The sequence below is a fragment of the Topomyia yanbarensis genome, chromosome 3 (assembly GCF_030247195.1).
Source record: "Topomyia yanbarensis strain Yona2022 chromosome 3, ASM3024719v1, whole genome shotgun sequence".
Classification (NCBI taxonomy): domain Eukaryota; kingdom Metazoa; phylum Arthropoda; class Insecta; order Diptera; family Culicidae; genus Topomyia; species Topomyia yanbarensis.
This window is the reverse complement of record NC_080672.1, coordinates 75326264-75344199: the sequence shown is the minus strand read 5'-3', so window position 1 is coordinate 75344199 and position 17936 is coordinate 75326264. Positions and strand designations below refer to the sequence as shown.

At 37.4% G+C, this 17936-nt stretch overlaps 1 protein-coding gene across 4 annotated transcripts in view; it reads right to left on the bottom strand.

The window, feature by feature from the left end:
* LOC131689454 (uncharacterized) overlaps positions 1-17282 on the bottom strand; it is a 37608-nt gene extending 20326 nt beyond the window's left edge. The window contains exons 1-2 of one of the 4 annotated variants that reach the window (XM_058974548.1): positions 17152-17282; positions 5523-5946 (exon numbers count right to left, since the gene is read on the bottom strand). In XM_058974548.1, the coding sequence (XP_058830531.1) occupies positions 5523-5589 (67 nt within the window). In that variant the 5' untranslated portion in view covers positions 5590-5946; positions 17152-17282. Of the gene's footprint in view, positions 1-5522; positions 5947-17076 lie in introns of all 4 variants that reach the window. The other 3 variants (XM_058974547.1, XM_058974550.1, XM_058974549.1) reach the window with 3 other exon arrangements.
* Positions 17283-17936: the final 654 nt, after the last annotated feature.

Here is a 17936-nt window from a genome sequence, read left to right as displayed (position 1 = left end):
TATTTTTGCAGAAGAAAGCCGAAAAGAGAATTGAAAACAACGAAATGTGCGCAAGAGGAGCATGACAAATTTTTGCATGTTTTTGTCTTCTTCTGGTAACATGATGCTGCCATTTGCATTACTGCGTTCTGATCGGCAATATCGGCAATGAAAATTTACTGTTTACGCCATTTAATCGTCTGATGCAGGCATTGTAATTCGCTCTCACTCACGCGAGAAGAGGCTTATCCGATGTCCAACTTTTCCGAGATAAGATGAGTCGCGAAATTCTCCGTCTTCACAAATAGTGTGAGAATAAATTTTCCGGATAAAATTTATTTGATTTTTACCTTCTCACCGGAGAAGGTGACAATATTTTAATTTCGTGGAAATCAATGAAAGCGTCAGAATGTACACTTAATTTCAAAGAAAAGCGTCAAAGAAGTATGACAGAAGTATAACTTGTTTTTTCGTGTTTTGGAATAGCGACATCAAGGCAGCGAACGCAAAAAGGATACCATGATAAACTCATTCGCTCATTCTCCGGCGGTTTTCTTTATCCAGAGAAATAACACGTTGTATTTATCCGGAGGAGTTGTGTGAGTGCCAATAACTTCTCGTGTGGAAATGTGAGTTTTTATTGTCGCAGTAGCAAATTATCCGGACACATTTACTCATATGAGCGATAAATGCAATGCCTGGTCTGACGTATTTATCTTTTAAAACAATTTTGGAATACTCGATTTAGCTTAAACAAAGTAAAATTAGAATTATTTAAGATTCATAATTGGCTAAAACGTTATTTTGCTAATAAAGGTGCATATTATAGAGAACGTTATGGAGTTGTTTGTTAGTCGCTGGCCACTCCAAGGACTGACATTATATTTAGTAGTCAGACAGTTCAGCTAAATCTGACCATTTCAAATTAAATCAAATGCTTATAGAAAAATAATGGAAACTTACCTCTTTTGAATCATTTGTTTGAGTAGCACTTTCTGATCCCTAAAAGTACCCCTCCATATGAGTCTTCTCGATCCAAGCAGATAATGTTAAAATCGTGGAAATTGAGGTTTATATTAGAAGTAAGCCATGTTTCACATAGGGAAAGTGCATCACTATTATTGTAATCTAGCAGGTGTTTTAATGAATCAATTTCGGAGATAATACTTCTGCAGTTCCACTGCAAGACAGTGATCAGATCCGTGATTCTGTTCAATAAGTTAGCCATCGAATGATACGATCGCTGCAAGGAGTGGCCATTGTTCAGTAAACTGTTTTAAAAATGTTCTTACTGTTGGTACAATAGCAACCAGCAAACTTTTCAGAGGAACGGTAAAGTTGAAAGCTGTAAATATCCACTCCACAATGTCAAAAAATTTAAGGAATCCCGTGTTAGGTTGAGTTTCTGACTGTAAAATGGGATCACTTGGGATTTTTGTTGCCCCGGGGAGTGCTGGGAACTCCTGGTTGTATCTCAATTTCCCAAAACCAGGAGGTATTATCTTCGGATTTATAGCAGAACTTCCAGTTGATGGATTATTTTTATTTCGTACCCTTGTTTGGGACAATCTAAGACCCTTACGTGGAAGTTCGGGTCAGCTTGGATTAGGTCTTTTCCTAGTGTTTCCAAGTGGAGCCAAAGAATGCCCCTCACAAGTGTCGTTAGAGGCGTTAACCGAGCAAATACTCATGGGTTCAAACACCACATAGCCCCTTGAAAAGACCTTAAATATGGAACAGTTCTTGTAAGCATTTCTTCGTAAGAGTGTCTAGAGCGATCTTTGGCGGAACGCTTCAGTTTATTCGAAGTTTGTATGTTGGTTAGGTGTATGGCTTTGCAGTCCAATTTTTAAGCAAAAACAAACTATTTTGTCTTCATCGGGACGAAGACAAAATAGTTTGTTTTTGCTTAAAAATTAGACTGCAAAGCCTAACCTAAAAATTGGAAACAGTCGACTCCAGTTAAAAGTTTGTATGTTGGGCATGTCAGAAGTGCATGCGGATTCTCCCCACAGTAAACACACTTCTCAGCGGGCCTACTGCAAGAATCATCTGCATGGCGTTCCCCATATTTGCCGCACCGTTGCTTGTTGCTACACTAGGTGGCCGTATGACCTAGCTGCTTGCAAGTGGAACAATTCATGACCCGCGGTACAAACAGACGCACAGGAAGACGAGCTCCTCCCACTTCAACGTAGCTCGGAAGTGCAGATACGGCGAAGATTACGCGAAACGAGTCTGATTGATAGCATCTTTGATGGACTTTGAGTGCAATTGCTTGCACTCCAAAATCTTAACTGATTGAATGTTAGGGTCCTTAAAGCGGCCATCTTCATCATTCATCAGATCATCGATAATTAGACCCGCATCACTTACCACACCGTTAATCTCCACATCACGAGAGGGAATGTAGACCCGATACTCCATCGTAAAGAGGCTATTGCTAACGATATAATTGGCCTGTTTCAAGTCAGTAACGACTGCGCTCAGTTTATCTGACTGAACCTTTTTAATCCCGGTTACGGGCGAGTAACGTATTGTCAGCTCCCGCGCTGCAGTTATGCTGTTCAACGGTTGATTTTTGGGCAGAAAGCATACCACCCAAGGACCAGCGGATCCATCCTGGTAAATCTTGACTCGGAGAGGCTGTGAGACATTGGGAGGAAGTGAGGAAGGTGGATCTTCTGTCTCCGAATTAAATAGGTGTCCCTCTTCCCCAAAAGATTCATCTTTGGAGGAAGATCCTTCTCCTTGATCCATTTTGTTGTGGGAGCAACACGCTCGACCGCACTATTTAACTTAAACCAAAATTTAAAAAATATAAAAACAATGAAAACAACGATAAGAAAAGTAAAAACGGAACGCTTCACCAGTTGGTTCCTGACGAGCTGGTAGGTGGATTGATCCTTCGTTTATTTTATCTGTCACCCGCGTGACCTTCACACAGTAGAGAGCTGGTATAGCTCGTCTAAACAAAGCGGTCTTTCTGGTAAGAAAACTGTTTAGCACCGCACTACACTGCACTGCCTGACACAATTTATTGTTTATAATGTTTATACTCCAGCCCTTGCTGGGATAAACACCTTCACCGATATCGCCTAACTCAAGGTAATGTTACACCAAACAATGCGCGCGTGCAACGAACGAGCGCTCGGTTACGAATGCTTTTGAAACGTTTGTGTTAGCTGCTGTTCTGCAGCACATGAAAAATACCAAGTACAATTATTTATTTGCTTCAGATAATTATGTAGTCCTTGGAATAGAAATTTGACATTTTAGCCTGGTGGGGCTTATTATACAGTCCTACCCAACTACTCCACTAACCATGCCTATAGAATTTGGCAGACCTACTTTGCTGAAAATGACGTAATTCAAATTATCAGCACGATTACCTAATCAAGCCTGACCTTGAGCTTGAGCTTAATCAAGCCTGAAATACCAAAAGTTCAGTAATTGAGCTGAGAATTTGACGATTTCAAAAGCTGATTTTCAGCGAAGTAAATCTGTCAAATGAGTTAAATCCGAATTGCAGAGCTTTCAACATCTTTGATTTGCTAAAACGTTCAATTCAACGAAATTTTGCTGACGTCATGTAAAAATTGAGAAAGTTTCAAATCCCGGTTACATAATTATAAATTACAATTATTTACTTCCTATAGTCTGCAATCTGTCTTATAATGAATTGACAATTATAACTTTACAAATTTAACCTGACACTGGATGCAGACAGTGAATCTTAAGGAAGCACCTCCACAAAATGCGGTGTAAACCATAATTTAGAATTTCCTGGACCAATCGTTCTGAATTTTGCACAGTTCTTCTTCTTCACATCATTGCCCAGGTAACTACAAGAGCTTTTTGCAAAATTCTTAATATTATTGTTTTTACAATAGCATGTTTATCATTTTTAGCACTAATCGGACTTTGGCTTAAAGTGCTGCGAAAAATTCGAAAATCGACCAAAAAATAAAAGCTCCCTTAGTTACTTGTGGAATGATGTGAAAGACAACAGCACAAATATCTCAACGATTGGTGCAGTAGATTTTTAGTTATGATGCGCACCGCAAAACCAGTTTTCAACGTGGCACCTGACTGAATAGACAAACAATGCATCGAAAAAAATTTAAGAATCTAATTTTCTGTCGATAGTACCTTACACAACCCCCTTAAGTTCCGACACGATTTAGGCGATTCTACCGTATTCAACTTTTTGCGTCATTTTGCCAAGTCATCTGTCTAGTCTAAATTTTCACAACTCTTTCATACCCTGTGCATATCTGTTCGTCCAAGATCTGGGGGAAAATTATAAATAATGAAACAATATAAGCAAGCTTCGATATCATTTAAATAACGATCAAAATGAGAATATTTGTGACAGATTGTTTGCCGTCTTATTTAAAAGTGTTACTTAGGTTATATGCCATGGCTTTATTTACAATCTTTTATTTAATCTTAGTTTGGACTCTTTCGAAGGCAGTAAAAATATAAATAAACTTCCACTTGCTAATTGTGTTCTTTGTGAGAAAATGTGATTTCTTATTCTTTTCTTTTTATTCGTCTTGTTAAAATAACTAAAAAATGTGGGCATTTTGATATCCATCGATAAACTAACAAACGAAAACAATTTGAATTTAATGCTTTTCTGAATCCGATTATAAAATTTCGTTCAACGGTTTGTTTAAACATGATTCGACCTCTGCTGACCTGCAATATAACTCTTCGATGTGGCGTTTTGAAATGAGCGTGTAGCACATTCTGTGCAGGACCATAAAGAGTATCAAAAAATATCATTTAAAACTCGATTATAGCTGTTTTTCGTACGGGATAAAACTTGCTTACTTGCCCTCATATGGTTTGTGTGCAACATGGGCCAAAATATTGCACATAAAGGTCGAAAAGTTGATTCAAATTATTGAAATGTATGCAAGAGGAACATAGCGGCCTTTTACACTGTTTTCATTTTGCTGCAGAATGCAGCCATTTCTGCAGTGACAGGTACTGACATCTTAGACCTGATTGAACTCAGGCCTAAAATCAAAGATAATACAGTGTGCCGGTACCAGCTAGCTTCAAGCTTACCGCTATAACAGTTTCAAATTTCAACTTTCAGCTGAACTTTTAACGAATAACATGAAAATCTCATAAAAACGACAGCGTGCGAAATTCCATCACAGTATTTTTTGTATATTTATATGTAGGATGATGAGCCTATTTTCACCATACTAAGCAAGGTGCCTCACTAATTCGGTAATTTCTTGCCTTACAATCAATGGAATGCGTAAAAATTTACATCAACCGCTTTGCTTCGTTGTTAAGAACCAATATAATAACACAATTACGTTGAAAACAGTAAAATACTCGTGTTTGAGCACAATGAAAACTCGAATCGAGTGCCCCTATTGTTGCGCTACCATTTGACTCAATGCGTTGAACAAAGATGGTAGACACTGCTCTAACCAACGGCTTCAAATGGGTAGGGTGATAATAGAAACATGGCGCAAATAGGCTCATCACCCTATCTGATATGTAAGACTTTAAATTACCTTGAACAAGTAGCAGAAGCAGTCCAATTTTATACAATATACAACTGCTGCTTTGCCTGGTATCCATTTTCACTCTATTCACTCTTCCGTTTTTCTAGATGTCGTAAAATTTCCGTTGAATTCCTGTTCCTTAACGTTGCGCCAGCGATCTCGTCGGAGCGCTGGCAATCCCGTCGATCACCTCACAAGGTTTTTCTCACCCACTCGTCACGAACGTCACCGAAGTTGCTAATGCCAGACTCTGTAGCCACGCCACCACCACACTAATTAATCTGTTTACACCAGTCGCCGCTGTATTCACACTTTTCCACTTATCACGTCAGTTTTCCACATCGTCAGCTTTTTGATCGATCTCATACGCTCGCCATCTATCACCTCTAATTTATGTTACGTGCCACTTCGTACTCTCAGAAACGCATGAAAGCTGATTGAAGTTTGAAATTTGAAAAATTATCACTAAATATTTTCACCAATCTACCTTCGGCGGCATCCTTCCTTTGAACTGCCGGGGTCCCCAGAAAAGCAATTCGCCCGCATCATGTAGGATAGAATAATGAAATGGCTTTATTTTTAGCTTCAAACAACGCTGGCTAAGGCGTAACGAATTGCTGAGCTGCACTCTGGTGGTCGAAAGGAAAAATGCATTCGCAGAAACTGCCGCATGCCGCGAAGCCATCGCATTGCATCGTCAGACAGTTTTCGTCCTACATCATCACTCTATTTCACGAGAAAATTGCACTCGATTCAAATTTGAATCGTGATTGCGCAGGGCGATTTTTCTGTCCTGGATGCAACAAGTGTGTGTGTTTTTATGGTGTATGCGTTTGTTTCTGTTTATGTCCAGTGCACATCGAGAGGAGTGAGCAAGTTGGGAATTTTTCCGAGAAATAGCCGATTGAAGATAAATTTAAACGCAGTTGAATTTCGGATAATTGAGATGTGTTGTAATTTAATTGTACATGGAACGCGTATTCCTTGTTTCGCGCGATAGAAAGGCACCAACAGAAAGAGTAAGTGGGTGTTGCAAGTCGGGAATGGCATTACGCATTTCGAAATGAATGATTTTTTGTATGAAAATATAACAAAATATTTAAGTCCAACCCGTCAAACTTCTACGAAAATGTAAGCACGTCTCTATTTGAGAATGGTTTTAGCCACATGGGTAGCATATTTGACAAAAAACAGAAATCAAGGAATTGAATGGAAGTTGTAGCCCTATTAATTCAATTTTATAAAATAATTTTTATTCATTATCTTATTCCCCGAAATGCGATAAAAAAATTCGACTACGTATATTTAATGACAGTTACATCGGAAAAGATCAAAAACCGCATATGTTTAAAGACCCTGTTACGTCAACATTTACACCGTTCACAGCATACCTAACGGATGTTGGCAAGGTGTACAACTCTTCACCGTCACTGGTATTTCCTAGGTTGCCCACGCCTGCCGCGGAAAAATAATGATCTACTATCACGAATATTTTAATGAGATCTATCCTTGTTGAACGATGGAATGGCACTGGCGGTTCCAGGGAGTGGTACGGGCAAGGCAGCCAGAGAGTGTTGCAAAAGAAAAAATGATTGCATTTCCCTCCCATAATATTTTGTAAATTAATTGGTTAATATACTATATTATATTTCAGAAATTATTAACAAAGTTTTCATTTCATTGACATACTTTTGTATATAGGACACCTTCCCAAAAGTTTGAAAAACGTGTATGATTGTTTTACCATTAATAACTTTCATTGTGCTGTACGGGATCACACAATTTTTGTTGCGATCAGTCGGTAAAAGCTTCACTAATGTTGTATTAAACTACACAATATCTATGATTTCTATAAATAACGCCAAAAATTGATTTTCAGAAAAAAAATGGAAAGCAGCTCAGAAAAAATCGTAATTTTCCAGTATATTTTGGACAAAGCCTAAATTATGTGAAATTTTAAATATAAGTTCACTGCAAATTTGCTTGTAGTGTCTGCACACAAAGACAGTTTACTGATGCTGCTGTATTTGTTTCGTTTCGTTTCGTGCTACCGAAACGCCTATTGGAAAATGTTTCTTCTGCTGGGCGATTCATTCTGTACGTGACAATAACGGAAATCAGAGCTAGCATAAAACCATATTAACAATTTATTTGAATGGTTGTTCCTTCATCAACAATTACATTTACATTCAGTCCCGTTGGAAACTTGCATAAACACCGAAAACAATATTTTTCAAAACATCCGATCGAAGTTTGTTCGGGTTGTCGTTAATTTCATGTAAATATTTGTGCAATCATTCGAAACCAGGTATTCAAAAGCGACGGACGTAGCATTTACTAAGGAGACTGTAAATTAAAATTGATATACTAAAAAGATATTTATTAGGAGCTGTGACTGGTAGTTTATGCGTTTCTGTTGAAGATACTCTGGTTAAGTCGCAGAGTTTACCCACCTATATTTTTATACCAGCATGTTATTTACTGAGAATCCGGCCTAGTCGCCTTGAATTATTATTGAAAATTTATAAAATTTATCAATTTAGACTGTCTTCAACTTGCTTTTCTCAGCAAATGGATTATTGTAAACATTCTAGGGGAATCGCATTAGAGGAATTCCACGAAGGTCCGTCCGAAAATCTCTAAAACCGTGTCCGACCATCTCAGATTCCGATAAAACTTTACAGGTTCAACCGGCATGGAAAACTAAACTTTTTCCACAGTCTATAAGAGTATTTTGACTCAAGCGTAATTTTTTAAAAGGGCCTAAACGATTCTACGTTCAATAATTCCAATTTTTTTTGTTCGATTGCACTATTTTATACAGTAAAACTATCTGAGAACGAGTTATAGGTAATGAATACTTCTGCACGAAAAAATATACACTGAAAAAAATGTTGTCATTTTTCACAAAAACAAAAATTTATGATAAAAATTTAAATTACAAAAAAAACATTTTTTCTAATTTTTTATATTTTGTCAACAAAAATCTAAATAGAAAGGAAACATTTTGAATTTCATAATGGAGAAATTAACAGCAAAAAAGTTTTTCTAACAATAACTTTATACATGTTTTTAAATTTCATCCTAGTTGACATACAAAACTGTAATTTTATTACAGAATATAATTCTAAGTATCATTTTAAAACAAAATGCATTTAACAAATATCTTCCAAAATGCGACAGTTTACGAGATGTTTGGAATTTTGCTCCAACAAAAACAATTAATTCATGTAATTATGTTCTTTTTAAAAGTTAGTCGCGTTACCCCATCATAAATTGTCAAAAGTCTAATGTTTATCGTTTTAAAAGACGTAACAGAAGCTTTTTCAGTGTATTTGGATTATAGATAAATAAAAAAGTTTTCCTAACAACTTTTGACAATTTTTTTTAATTCATACTACATATTTGCAATCAAAAGTACAATTTTATTTTTAAATATGATTCCAAACGCCATTTTAAATCAAAATTCTCATAACAGCAAAATTCCAAATATCTCGAAAACTGTCGCATTTTGGAAGATATTTGTTAAATGCCTTTTAATTTAAAATGATACTAAGAATTATATTCTGTAATAAAATTACAGTTTTGTATGTCAATTAGTATGAAATTTAAAAACATGTATAAAGTTATTGTTATAAAAACTTTTTTGATGATAATTTCTCCATCATGAAATTACATTCAAAATGTTCCTTTTCTCTTTAGATTTTTGTTGACAAAATATAAAAAAATAGAAAAAATGTTTTTTTTTGCAATTTGAATTTTTATCAATTTTTTTGATTTTGTGAAAAATGACAACAGTTTTTTCAGTGTATGTTTTTTTTCGTGCAGAAGTATTCATTGCCTGTATTTCGTTCTCAAATAGTTTTACTGTATAAAATAGTGTAATCGATCAAAAAAAATTGAAATTATTGCACGTAGAAACGTCTAAGCCCTTTTGAAAAATTGCTCTTGTATCATAATATTGAAATTGCCAGAAAAAATCATGGAGATTCATAAACCGAACACAAATGTAAAGTTTCGTTCGAATCGACGATGGTCATATTTTGCGGTCGGCCGGTTTCTCATGGAATCCGTCATTGAGCATTAAAAAATTGAACAGCTTCTAACGCTGCAATAGAAGCACCTAGCTTGATCAAAACTAGTTTTTCGTGTAGCTTGATCCTAACAGTTTTAAGAAATTTAAAACCCTCTATACGTTAGAAAAAAGATGGGCATGAAAGAGTTAAGGAATTTTTTGTCAATTCCACTGTCTTCGTTAAGCAAATTAACGGTTACGTTGCGTTGCGTAAGCACAGTATACTTCGTAGATTGCAAACTGATGACTCTCATTTCCAGCCAGCTACTTGAGGAGCATTGTTTGGGAATAGCAATTGATCCAGTCAAAGCGAGAATTTCGCCTGAGAACCACCGTTGCGGGCCACGACCATCTTTGCCGTAACTTGGGATACCAGAAAGGATGTGTTGATGTGGTACTTACTTAACCGAAGGCCCCGACTCAGTGACACTCCCATTAGTACGACGGTTTGGATAATGGGTGGGCTGTTAATCAGGATTCGCCTCAAGCAAGCCATGCAACTGAGAATATATTTTCATGCATAAAAAATTTCAATAGTTTATTGACTGTAGGATACGTAAATGTTTTAGATGTTAAGGCGTTTAAACTCTGCGTAGCTGTTAATCGAGAGTTTGTTTCATCGAAAACAACTTAAACTCTGGACAACCGGCAGTTGGGAATGTTGTCGACAATATAAAATCAACAATGAGTTTAGAAGTGGTATTGTGGTCATAAATTATGTCACGCAAAGATTTTCCAATACCAACTAACTTTCTCTCATATTACTACGCTCTTTATCCCCTTGGTCTAAAACGAACCAAACGATTTCACTCTTTCCTTTTTTGTAGGAGCACAATATTGCTGCTGCACGCAAAAGTGTCCATGTTCTATGGAATCTCTTACATGTGTCGTACAATCGTGCGTAAAACAGCCGATTGCGTCAAAGCACATGACGTGCTCCCCATCCCATTTACTATCTGTCACTATTAGTCGTAGCTCTTCCCACTAATAGTGTGGAAGAATTTATAAATGGTCATTTATAGGTATTATGACAAGCATATTGAGATCCCATAACATGAAAGTTTACACCTCGTTCGAGTAAACGTTGCGATATTACAATGAAGATGCGAAACAGAAAAAATATCGAAGCTACATTCCTAAACGATATTAATATCATGCACGAATCAAACACACCCCATCTCCAAATAGTATGTACTTATTCTTAGCTCAGTATAGTAGACCATTTAATGGACTAAAAGTAAACCATTATATATGGCAATAAAACATTTGTTCCTCGTGCTGAAAAGATTGCCGCAAATTGGTAATTGGTTTTGAATTGTTCTTGCGAATTGTCATTTTTCACTCAGACAAGACCATGCGTATTCCCCACGTGCATTAAAGACGTTTCCTAGTTGGTCAAATAAACACTTAACAATCAAATAAATTAGTTTGCTCAGTCTAAAGAAATGTCAGCTCGATTGGCATCAACCGGCGGATACATACTAAGTCAGCCAAAAGTTGTTCAGTAATTTATTTTGCCGACTTGCTCAGTGAAGTAATATTTTTATGGAGCTGTCAGCAAATTGTTTAAAAAATTGCGGTAAAATTTTCATTTTTTAGCGATTTTCAGTAATTTTTCGAATAATTTGCTGAAACCCGCAATATTTTTAACTGAATTTATCAGCACTTCTGTTTTTTCGGTACATAAACATTATCGAGTAAAATACTGACTGATCATCTATCAAGTCGCCATTTTCAGAGGAACCTGCTGACTGACCAGTATTTTTTGACGTTTGGATAGAACGGATTACGGAGAGTTCGGTAACCGACTTGTTTTACTGAATTGATTACCGAACGGTTTGCTGTTCAAAACCCCAGTAAAATTTTACTGTAATCAGTAATTCAAATTAAGTGTGTACAATACCATCAAATCAAAGAACATTTCAAATTACATGCTAAACAATATATGCAATTCAGAATATAACGAAATGAAGACTGGTTAATTACTTGCATTAAAAAACGATCGGAAAAAAATAGTTGCATAACCAAGGTGGTTCATTTTCAAAGATAGCACTGCTGATGAACCACTTTACAAAAATAGGTGATAAAGGGACGCGGACGAAAATAGCTGACCACCGCCTGTCTTCGCTAAACAAATTAATGGTTGTACATAAAGGGTGCACGTAATCAAAGTTTACCACTTTCAAATTGCTGTAATTTTTTATCCATAAGTCATTTTCTATTAAATTTTAGTTAAAATCAGTTCAATATGTGTTGATTATATACACTGAAAAAATATTGGTAAAAGTAACAGTGTTCCGCTCTTAGCAAAAAACAACCAAGTCCTACTTTTAGATTGAAAGTAAAGCTTTTAAATTAATCAAGAGTAATAATCAAAACAAAAGTTTTCGTTTTAAGATAATGAAGAATACTAATCAAAATAAAAGTTTTATTTTCAAACTAAGAGTATGCGTAAGTTGTTTTTTGCTAAGAGAGAAAAAACTCTTATTTTTACCAACATTTTTTTCTGTGTGTAAGTTCCAGTAGTGATTGCACAATTATCTGACGTCAATAAAGACACAATATTCTACATTTATTGCAGCTCGGTTGACGTTGACGGTTTGACGAATGGTGCTCGTAAATATTATAAAGACTTTCCTAATGAAGCCATTACCTAATAAACCAACGAAAATCGTTTCGTGGTTTTTAGGAAGAACTCCTAATAAAAAATAAAAGTGTTTCAATAGAACTATTCATCATATGTACGAAAAATTCGTATATTTTATGAAAATTGTCTGTGCGACACTAATTCGTAGCGATTTACGAATATAAATAAGGAAAATATTGATTTCCACACAAAAATAAGTTGATCCAAACATTGTACAAGATTTTATAAGCAGTGTTAAAAGAAAGATACGTGCATTTGGATAAAGAACTTGAATATAACGAACATGGGAAAACTTTAACAATGTTTTACATATTTTCTTGGCTGAAAATTTGAAAACGTTCATGATGCAATTTGATTCCGTACACCCTTCATTTATAGATGCTTTATTAACAAATCTTTTTCAGATCGGTATTACTTAAACTGAAAAACCAACCCTATAAAAAGTTTGTCCACAATGTGGATTACAACTTTGGTAAAACCTAACTGCTTAGATTTTTTTTTAATAAAAATGTTTAAATGATTTTAAGGTGCAATGGTGAAATTAATCTCAGAAATTTATTATTTTTTTCAGCACTGCAAATGTTCACCAAAACCTACCTTCTCAATCTCATATCTTAAACATATCTCAGAATATCAGTACGGTTTCTCATTTTGCTCAGTTCAGAAGCTAGAAATCGCATCACTACTATAGCACGGCAACTAATCAAATTTACCCGTGCACCGCTTTGTCTATTAGCAAAAGCAAAAATTGATTCCTTCTACCTAGTGTGTGAAGCGTAAACAAACAATGAGTGACAATGCAAAGCCAGTTTATATCCTGTTGCTGTTGACTACTCAAAATGTCCGGTAAGAGCATGGATATGCGAAGTGGAGCAAATGTTTAAGGTGAACTTGAAGCTCAACATAGCAGAAGTTGCAATTCCACAATTTACGTCATGCGGTACTGATTATGTTCAATAATATTAGTCAATCAGAATCATTTGCTTCGCAGAACGGCTTAAAGCATGTCGTCGAATGTAATTACATATTACACAGTATCCCAACGTATATAGACGTTGACAGTATTGAAATAAAGCTACATGACCTAGCACCACGTACTAGTTCCATCGATATCAAACAACTCATGTCAATATTCGGAGAGGTGAATACTGTTAAGGAAGATACTTGGAGGAACTTCTTCCCAGGACTTCGCAAGGGCGTTCGTGTAGTAAGAATGCGTTAGATAAAACCTATTCTCCCCTACTTGACCCTCTCATGCAGTGATCAGCAAGGTGTTGAATATTCGCAACGACCACTAGGTATGTACCCAGGGCAGCCGCTACACCATGGAAAACCTACCTTCATAATCAGGAAAAATTATACAGCGAGCTGTTTGGACCCATAAAATTTCGGTCGGAGTACCTAAGAGCTAAATGCTAATTAAAACAAGCATCGGCAATGGGAGAAATTCCGCTGCCGAGGAATTCTCAACAAGGAGTAGCACCTAGAAAGCTACAAATGACTTGGTCCTCCAAACTTTAAAAAAAATCTTCAGTTTCCCCCTTTCGCTTTTATAAAATCTACCCCTCCCCCGGAAAATTTTCTGCGCACGGGCCTGCACAGAGATGGAGTTAAAAACAGTAAAACTAGGCCTTACAAAAATGATTATCTTCATAAAAACTGGCATGACGGAAGCTATCGTAAGCTGTGTGTCTCCCTATACTTTTCTTCAGAAATAGTGTTTCTTGCAATGTTTTTACCGGACAGTGGCAACTATAATGCCACACCTTTTTCAAAACAGTTTTAGGTATGAAATAAATGGAGGAAGAGTTCAGGTTTTTGGCTTGCTTAATTATCAACAACGCGAATTAAGCTCATACTAAACCAGTACCCGGCGCGGACACCCTCGGACGGTCTCCCACTTCGTGGTGGGACAAAGAATGCTCAGAGCTGTACATGCAGAAGTCTACTGCGTAGGGGACCTTCCGGGACGACCTGCTAGCAATCGACAGTATGTGTCTTTAGAAACGCGAATGAATTACAAATGAAAGCCAAAAATGCAGTTATTGGCTCCGGTTCGTCAACGGTTTGACGATAGAAACAGCGATGAGCACTTTTCTGAGTATGGCTCGACGTATGCGTAAACGAAACAGTAGCAACGAGAACGTGGAATCTTCAAACCGCTGGATAGTCGCTTTCGCCTAAAAGATCTGTCCTGGTACAGGAAACGTGCCGCGCCGCGTCTCCTCACGTTGCAGCAAACGAAACACCGTTTTCGATTGATGAGCTCTCACTTGCTATCTTATCATGCAAAAATAACGTGCTAGGGTTAAACAGAATCAAATACAACTTGCTAAAGAAACTACCTGACACTGCAAATTTAATTTGTTGAATTTATTTAACAAGTTCCGCGAGGGTAATATTATCCCTTATGACTGGAGCAAGTGAGTGCCATCGCCACTTCAAAACCAGAAAAACCAGCCTTGGATTGTATGCACTCAACCCATACGATGGGAATCGGTGGCGGGTGTTCTCCCACTGAAAAATAGATTTTGGGAACTCCCATGTCGATTGATCATCGGATGCGATATGTTCAACCCGTTGGAGTTTGAAAACTTCGAGAGGATCATCAAGCTTAATTCTAAAACCTGATTTAAGGCCTTGTACGTCGACTACATTGAACAGAGCATCAATCCTTTTTCGTATAATCCCGACCGTGTCTGTTACTTCTGATTCAACTCCCGGTTTATATACGCCCGCAAGTGATCCCCAATATATTTTATTAAATATTTCGAGAAATCAACTGTGACAAAATGTTCTGCACTGACGCGACGGATCAAATTTCGATGGGTCCACTTGATTCGGTATCTTCAATGAATATGTCACCACTTCATACAAGCGTAATTCGTTCGTGCGTAGTAATTACAGTATTTTCCGGGGAAGATACGGGAGTCCATGCGTACTGAAAAATCTTGCCGGTTTAGCTTTGTTTGCACCCCTTCTCATTTCTCCACGCCGGGTAATGAAAAGGCCGACTATTTAGCAACAGTGAGCGTATTAGATGGTGACATCTACGAAAGACCAATTTGCTTTAATGAATATTCCAGTATCTGTAGTCATTTGATACTCAGCAACTGGCAAACCTCGTGGAGCAATGGACGATAGCTATATTTTAATAATCCGAAAGTATCGACAAAGCCTTGGTTAAGGGGGATGGTTTCATGTACATTTCCGACGTATTGGGGTTGCAGAGAGTAGTCTGTGCGCTTGTGGCGAGAGTTATCACGACATCGAGCACGTTGTCTGGATATGCGTCGGGTGTTGCGACGCCAGGTCACAGTTAAAGGATTCCCTCTGAGTCCGAGGATATCCCATTTTAGGATATCCTGACAAGTCGCGATCTTCTCTCTATGTCTCTCATCTACCTTTTTATTAATACGCCGACACTAGCTAAATTTTAAGCGCGACCTAATATCCTGACCACGTTTGGAAGATTCACTGTGAGTTCGAAGAGTACCACCCGTCGCCCCAATTCATGATATCAAGGCAACCCGAGGCTGTATTTAATGTAAGTGACCTTCCGTTTGCCCTAATGTTGCAAGTTCGAGACTCCCCCTCCTCCCTTCCCTCCTGTCGTTACTGTTCACTTTCTCTTTCTCCTGCCTCTGATGCGATTACTGCTATTGGTATGTGAGTTGTTGTCCGCTACAAAAAGGAAAATTGATTATATTTTCCTTAATATCTCTTGGTAAAAACCTCAATTAGCCTTAAAAAGTGTATCTTTTATTGAATCTCCTCTTCCACGTTTTCTTAACAAAAATCAACCGTCCCCCTTCTTGTAAATAGAGTTGTATTCCTAGTTTTAAGCCAGCTGTGATATACCATAAAACTATTATTTTCCCTCTTGTATATCGAATTGAATTTCTAGTTTAAAAAATATATAAAATTTGTCATCTCAGATCCAACACGACAAATTATTTCAAAATTATTATTTCCTAATATTAATATCCTTAAAAATGTAAAAAAATTAAATAAATGAACTAATAAAAAAGAAATGCGATATATACTGTCAAAATACTCTAATACTTTAGTACTAACAATATGCTACCTAGCATACAAATTTAAACTTCCACGATAATTTAGGGTTTCTTTCCGCTAGAGAAAAAATAATGCGAAAAAGTTCCTCGGAAACGAAAGGTTGGACAGGCCGGCGAACGATAAATTTAGCAACAAAGTTGAAGGAATGTATGTTGAAATATGTATATGTATGTATACAGCGGAAGTTGTCGATTTGCTCCAATATCCGAATGCACGTGTAACCCGTCGTACTAACCGCGCGAAGAGCAATTGATCACAACAAAATACTCTGCCAACTTTACACTTATCACTATCGATATGATGTTATTACCATAATAAATCATAGCTCGCGGTGGGATGTAGGGTCAAATGAAAGAAAAATATGCATCAATTTTTTTCAATCTTGTGATATAAATCGATTGCAAGCGTGGTCCTTGCGATAGTATTCAGCAAACCATTTGACATTAATCAATCATCCCATCAATCAAGTCTGCACAATTTCCAAAACATGTGTAAAAATATTGTATGCTGCGCCCATTGATCCCATTAGTAGCATTAAATTCCGTTAAACAATTTTATTTTTTCTCAAACTCATTACTAATCTTCATCAGCCATTTTCGTCGGAAAAAATTTCCATCCGATTGACTACACGATCCCCACACTACAACACACTTGCTGCCCGGTCCGCACAATTTTTAGCGAACATGATATCGCCATGTAGGTATTCCATCGTATTGGGCGATCGCCAAGATTTCACCCGTTTCAATTAACCACCCCCCACGCACCAACAACAGAACAGTTTTCCACGCTTCAGCGAGCGCCTTTCGAAGCTTGCAGATACCGGTTGAAATGTGTAGTACCTCTGCCGAGTACGGTAGGATAGTAGCCACGTGCACTTTCGGAAAACAAACGAGCGCGCGCGCCAATTTTCAATACCAAACCCGGACGCGGGAAAAGTCTACTCAGTCGAACACGTCGAGCGAAGAAAAACGACTGGCTATAGCGTTGGTGAAAAGTACTTTGTTGCTTGGTGCTCTATGGGTTTTCTCGTATTTTTCTCTTTGATCACTGCTCTCTCTTTTTCTCTCTCATATAATTGAAAGACTCTCGCATATTAGAAATCCTCACCGTTAGCAACCGAGGATACATCGCTTCGCCCCTGAATCAACGGCCATGGCAGGGATGTGGTGTGTGTGAATTTTGTTCTGATTTTCAAAATATTATGCCAACAATTTTGTATAAATAGGAATATAGCAAGGCAAAATTCAAGATGACACCACCATGCGGCAGCAGTTTAGATTAGTACGAGAGATCGCGCACGCGAGACACTCGATCGCCGGATACGAATTTTACTCACCACCCAGAATATAAAATCGTTCTGCTCACCCCAACACCAACCACACGCCACGCAGCGGAACAAATTCCCCCGTCAGGCTCACTGAACCAAGAAGGAGTTGAGTTGTTGGTATCGTGGCCACCTGCGATCAAAATGTAATGTAGGGGACTGTTTCCGATTGTGAATCACCAGTCATAATTTGCGGGGTTATTTACATAGGAAGCGCTCCGCGGTTCAGAGGATTGTTACCTACCTTAGATGTTTGATGGAAATACATCGGCAAAAGATAAAAGTAGCTTTGGATCTGTA